Below are 5,842 nucleotides of genomic sequence, written 5' to 3'. Positions count from 1 at the left end.
TCGTCGAGCACGGGGTCAAACGGCAGCAGCAAGGCCGTCGCGCCGCCCGCAGCGGGCTCGGGCCCGTCCTGGGCGGCGACCCACCACTCGCTGATTGCACAGACGCTCGACCCGCACCTGATCTCGCAGGAGCTGCAGCACGGCGTGCTCGACGTGTCGGCGCTCATCACGTTTATGGGCTCCATCCTGAAGCTGCACTGCGCGCCCATGCGCGACGAGGCCATCGAAAAGATGGTCGAGGTGGTCTGCGTCGACGGCGACGTCGGCAAGGGCCTGCGCCTCTGCTTCGAGATCCTCGAGCTGATGAAGCTCGACGTGGCCAACCACCAGCTGCGGTCGACGCGGCCCTACCTCGTCGAGACGGCCGTCGAGTTCGAGGTGCGCTGGTTCCGCGACCAGCTCGAGCAGAGCAAGATCTCGCTGGAGCGCACCTCGGCCTGGTTTGTCTCGGCGCTCGGCAAGGCGCGGCGCGAGGCACCCGACTGCAACCGCTCGACGCTCGTCTCGCGCGCCTTCCTCGATGGCATGCTCGGATTGATCTTCGACCCCCCGCACCCCGGCCCGACGCCAGCGTCGCCGTCGCCTTCGCCCGCAGCAGCACCCGCGCAGGCACCGCCGCCGGCACCCTCGCCGTCGTCGTCGACGCTCAACCACACCTTCTCCAGCTGCTACCCGGAGACCTTTCAATTCGACGCCTACAGGATGATCACGTTCCACAACGACGTGGCCGACCTCACCATTGTCTACATGCTGCTGCTCCTCTTCCGGCAGCTCGCCTGCTCGCCCCTCGATGGCTCGACCTCTGTGCCCTCCTCTGCCGGGGCGATCGCGCAGCGCCAGCTCAAGGCGGTCAAGGGCGAGATCTGGTGTCTCGTCAACGATGCCAACCTCTGCCTCTCGTCATCGTCGTCATCGTCGTCATCGTCATCGTCGACATCGTCTGGCGGCGCGGGAATGTCGCAGGGTTCGGGCTCGGGTCGACGATCGCCCCTGTTCGACAGCAAGCTCTTCCTCGGCAGCGCCGGCGGCTTTGCCAAGCTCGAGCACCCGCGCTGGAGGCGAGCCATGCAGAACGTGCTTCTCCAGGTGGCGGTGCGTGCCCACGCCGTCCAGCTGGCGGCGCGCGGCCCCGTCACGGACCCCACCGAGATTAAGCCGCCGCCGCCGACGCAGAAGACGCAGGCGCTGCTCAATGCGTGGATGGACTCGAACCTCAGCGCCGGTTCTCCGCTGCACAAGCTGTGCCAGGGGCGCTTGCGGACCGCAGTCATGACGATGCTCGGCGACAAGCTCGGTGGTGGCAGCGGCACCGCTGCCGTCGTCCCTGCCAATGCCCCTGCCGCCGCCCCTGCCGCCGCCCCTGCGCCCGCCACGACCAGTCCGGTCAAGGTTGCACCGCTGGCCGGCATCCAGACGTCGCCATCTGCTTCTGCAACGCGCAAGCGGAACAGCGACAGCAGCCCCGCCAGCGAGGGGCAAGAGGGGGCCGACTGGTCTCGCGCTGCAACGATTGTCGGAGCCGCGCAGAAGCGCGCGAGGACTGGTGATGGTCCGGCTCAGTTGGTGGCATCAGGATCGACCGACACTACCAGCTCGCTCGCCCCCACCCAGAAGCGCGAGTCCAGCAACAACAGCGACAGCGACAGCGATCACGCTAACGTCGGCAAGACCAACGTGGCGGCGGCGCCGGCCACGTCGAGCGGGGCCACCTCCTCGACGGCCTCGTGGGAGGCGACGTTGGCGCGGGCTGGTCTGGATCCGTTTGCGGCCGAGATCCGCCTGCTGTGCGACCGGATCGCCAAGGTGGCCGGCTTCCACCTGCGCGTCTTCCGCAACCTCTACGAGAAGACCGAGGCCGAGAGCCTCAAGGCAATGGCAGCGGCGGCGACAGCGACGGCGACGGCGACCGCGGCCGGCTCGACGGACTAGACGCCAAGGCCGCACGATCGCCGCGGGCCCGCGCCGACCCGACCTACGACCAACATGCCCGCCCTACCATACACGACTACGATTTTAATGGCTTCTCCCCTCTTATCCGCCTCTCCCCTCTTATACGCATCCCATCCCATCCCATCCCATCCCAACCTGCTACACCTTGGCCCTTTGCATCTCCGCTCGATTCTCAGCCAGCATCTCTCTCTCTCTCTTTCCCCAGCGTCACTCGGACGGCCGGCGTACACTGGCCTCTCGGTTGTCGGCGGGACATCCATATTCAATCTTCGCTCGGTTTCCCTCGCCACGCATCGCGTTCCGCTATCCTACTTTCCCCATCGCCCACATCGCCAGCCTGTCCTATCTCGCCTCTGTGTGCTCCGGCTCTTTCTCCCCTTCCTTTTGTGTCCCAGCGTCGGTGTCCGCATCCTTCATCTTTGTCTCTTTCGCCCGGCCATGCATTAGTTCCGTATCTCTCTTCGCCCGCCCGCATGCCTGCCTGCCTGTCCTCGAGGCCGCTCAGGACCTAGAGCCGGACCTGGACCTGGACCTGGACCTGGACCTGGACCTGGACCCGGGCCTGGACCCGGGCCTGGACGAAGGCGAGCTGGACCTTTGCGCGGACCGGCCTCGTGCAGTCTTCGTGTCACGGGCCGGACTGCGAGATGCAGAGGAGGAGGTGCTGGTCGATCGTTGACGGCGTTGCCGTTTGTTGCGCGGCGTTGCTGAACGGGACCGGGAGCGGGATGGAGAGCGGGACAGGGAACGGGGTCGAGAGCGAGAGCGGGAGCGGGAGCGGGAGTAGGACCTTGACCTCGACCTCGACCTTGACCTTGACCTTGATCTTGACCTTGAGGACAAAGAGCGAGTCGAGGAGCTGGACCTTGATCGGGAGGTGGACCGCGAGCGAGACCTGGAGGTAGACGAGATCGAGTGGGAAGAGTCCCTCGCTTTCCGGCTCCTCTTCCTGCCCCGATCGTCGTCGCTGTCGCTTTCCGATCCGCTGCTGGACGAGTACGACGACGACGACGACGAAGAAGAAACGCTGCTGCTGCTCGACGTGCTCCTCCGCCTCCTCCTGCTGCTCCTGTCCTCCTCGCCCCTCATCCGTTTCCTCTCGTCCAACACCCTCTTGGCCGTCCCCTCCTCATTCCCTTCTTGGGCCTTGGCCTTGCCGCCTCTCCGAAACTCATCGGGTACCTGTACGGCGAGCTGCTTCTGCCGTATCTTGCGGTCGAGCTTGGGGTCCGAGAGCGTCTGGAAGCGCGTGGGCCGCGACTTGTAGGGGCGCGGGTTCTTGCACTCCCACGTCGCGTGGCCCGTCTGCTCGCACTTCTGGCACACTTTGCGTGCGGGCCCGCCGCCCGACGACGATCCGGACGGCGGTCGGATGCGAGAGGGATACATGTATGGCGGCGGCGGGGATGGTCGCGTTTGAGGGAGGGACAGAGGTGCGTAGTGTCGAAGATGGACGCGGGAAGGCCTGGACGATGCGGGTGGACGAGTCGCGGCGAGGCGTGGAGGTTGCGGCGAAGCAAGAAGGTGAGCGAGGCGAGGCGAGGCGAGGCGATTATGTCACCGCCTGTCATCCGCAAGCGTCCAGCCAACGAGGGGCGGTGGGTTGAGCCACGGACGAGGCTGGCTGGCTGGCAGGCAGGCATGCATGCAGCTTTCAAGATGGCAACCTGCAGGGCCAAGGCGCCGCACTGGGCGATCCTCGCTCGCTCGTCGTGGCCTCGTCGCCCCGCCCCGCCCTGCCCTGCTCTGCCCCGCCAGCAGCCTGCGCTGCGTTGCGTCAGGTTGGTGGGCTGTCCACCCGGCCGACCCTAGCCTCGCCTCTCCTCGCCTCGCCTTCTTGCCTCGCCTCGCCTACCTTCGCCTCGCCCTGCCCCATGTCGCTTGACGATCTCCAGACCAGCGGCGGCGGCTTGGCCAGGCCACAACTGACCTGACCCGGCCTGACCAAACACCACCGGCCTGACCTGCCACTTCGCTCTCGGCTGGGGCCCGCCCATTTCCAGCGCGCCGCCCGTCTGTCTCCGCCGCCGCCGCCGCCGTCGTCGTCATGTACCGAAGCCTTCCGTACGTGGTCGCCAGCAGCTTTTTTTTTTTTCGCTGCGGGACCCCTTCCCGGCCGCCTGGCCATGCACCCGCCCGTCTCTTTGCCCGCCGCCCCGCACACGGCCCTCGGGCCCCAACCCTCTCTCAAAGCAAAGTCTGCTAGGGCAGGCAGGGTACGGCGCGCTCGTCTGCGGATGCTGCGAAAGAGGGAGGTGCAGGCCCAGCCAGCAGGGGTTGAGACGTGCAACGACAGCGCGCGAGGCTACGACGGACCCACCCGACCACCCACCCACACAAAGGGCAGGGCAGGGGCGGCGGGCAGCCCGGGACGGCAAGAGGGGCCGGCAAGAGAGGGGCCAGCGAAGAGCAGGCAGCCCTGCCCTGGCCACAACAACAGCGCAGGCTAGAGCGCGCGCGCTCCCGGCCAATCCAGGCGTGCAGCGGGGCATCCCAGCCAGCCAGCCAGCCAACCAGACAGCCGAGCGACGACGCAGCGAGCCCACAGGCCTGCCTCTGGCTTCTCGTCCGCGGCCTGGCCTGGCCTGGCAAACACGCACACGCACGCACCCGCACACACGCACACACACGCACCAGGTCGATCCCCTCCTCGCCCCAGCCAGTCTGTGTTGCCCGTCTGCCGCCCCGCTGCTCACCCCCCTCATCTGCCTCCCCCTCTGCTGTGACCCGCGACCCCGACCGACTCCCTAGCCTCTGGGTCGTAGCCAGCCCCTCGTTGTCGCTGTGTTGCCACGCCGCCGCCGCCGTATACCACCACCACCACCGTCCGCCCGTCCCTATCTCTCTCCACGCACTGTTCCCCCGCTCCCCCCTCTCCACCCCTTTTTCCATCCATTGCTAGTGCGGAGCCATCCCGAACTGCTGCCTCGCCCCTCCCTCAGCGGATCGAGACCACTCACCCTCAGCTCTCGCCAGCCGACCGACAGGGCATCCCCGGAACCGGACGAATCGCCGTGACGATCTCAACCAGGCCTGCTCACCGCATTCGCCCTATCACAGCATCGTGCCTGCTTTGCATACGCAGCACCGCACCCGACTCAGGACGGCGAACGGCTCACACAGACAGCCAGCGACTCATCGACCGACCGCCCCCGTCTCGCCGCCGACGACCCGACAAGGCCTGAGGCCTGAACCAGCCAGCCACCCTCGCGTTGACCAAACAAGGTACCAGCCCGGCACAACCGAAGCATCCTCTCCATCCTTGGCATAGACTCTGTAGCCAGTCACTGCTCAGCATCCGCTCCTCTCCCAGCTACAGCCTGCACAGCCAGCACGCCCTGATACGGCCCACCCGAACCCGGCCCAGCCCAAGCAACGCCGCCCGGCTTCGCTACTCTCACAGTCGGCCTGGTTCCGGACTACGCCTCCGGCCCCCATCCGAACTGACCTGCCTGCCGCCGCTGCCCGTCGTCCTCGAACCCCGCGAGAGCTTGGCAGAATCGACTTCGTCCCCATCCACGGGAACGGATCCGCCTTCGCAGACGCCCATTCCCGCCAATCCTTTCACTCGGCCGCTCGCCCGCTGCTAGGCAGCCAACGGAGCCCACGATGGCATCCTCGTCTGCAACGTCGCCACCAGCGCCGTCATCCGGCAGCCCGATCACTTCGGTCCCCGACCCTTCGCAGGGATCCGCCCTCGCTTCCATCATCACCCAGGTCCAGCCCGGCCAGGTTGCAGGACCACGGCCAGTCCGACCCAGGAAGCCCGCAAAGAACCCGCAGCAGGGCGATGCTGCCGCCAAGAAAAAGAAGAAGAAGAAGCAGAGGGCCGAGCTAGACGGCCAGCAGCAGCCAGAAGCCAGCACCTCGGCCGCGTCGCAAGAGGCTGCCG

General features: G+C 67.1%; 2 protein-coding genes across 2 annotated transcripts in view; one reads left to right on the top strand and one right to left on the bottom strand.

Moving 5' to 3' along the window:
• PFL1_04616 (uncharacterized protein) overlaps window positions 1–1,929 on the top strand; it is a gene marked incomplete at both ends in the record, with an annotated part of 5,575 nt that extends 3,646 nt beyond the window's left edge. Inside the window, one exon of the mRNA XM_007882142.1 lies at window positions 27–1,929. Coding sequence (XP_007880333.1) covers window positions 27–1,929 — 1,903 coding nt within the window. The remainder of the gene's footprint in view (window positions 1–26) is intronic.
• A 649-nt stretch (window positions 1,930–2,578) lies between these two features.
• On the bottom strand, window positions 2,579–3,339 carry PFL1_04615 (uncharacterized protein; the record flags this gene model as incomplete). Its single annotated transcript, XM_007882141.1, has 2 exons — window positions 2,579–2,845; window positions 3,133–3,339. 2 exons carry the CDS (start codon window positions 3,337–3,339, stop codon window positions 2,579–2,581), a joined length of 474 nt encoding a protein of 157 aa, XP_007880332.1.
• Window positions 3,340–5,842: the final 2,503 nt, after the last annotated feature.

The sequence above is a fragment of the Pseudozyma flocculosa genome, assembly GCF_000417875.1.
Source record: "Pseudozyma flocculosa PF-1 unplaced genomic scaffold scaffold00015, whole genome shotgun sequence".
NCBI classification, from domain to species: Eukaryota; Fungi; Basidiomycota; class Ustilaginomycetes; order Ustilaginales; family Ustilaginaceae; genus Pseudozyma; species Pseudozyma flocculosa.
This window is presented reverse-complemented; position numbering and strand designations above follow the sequence as displayed.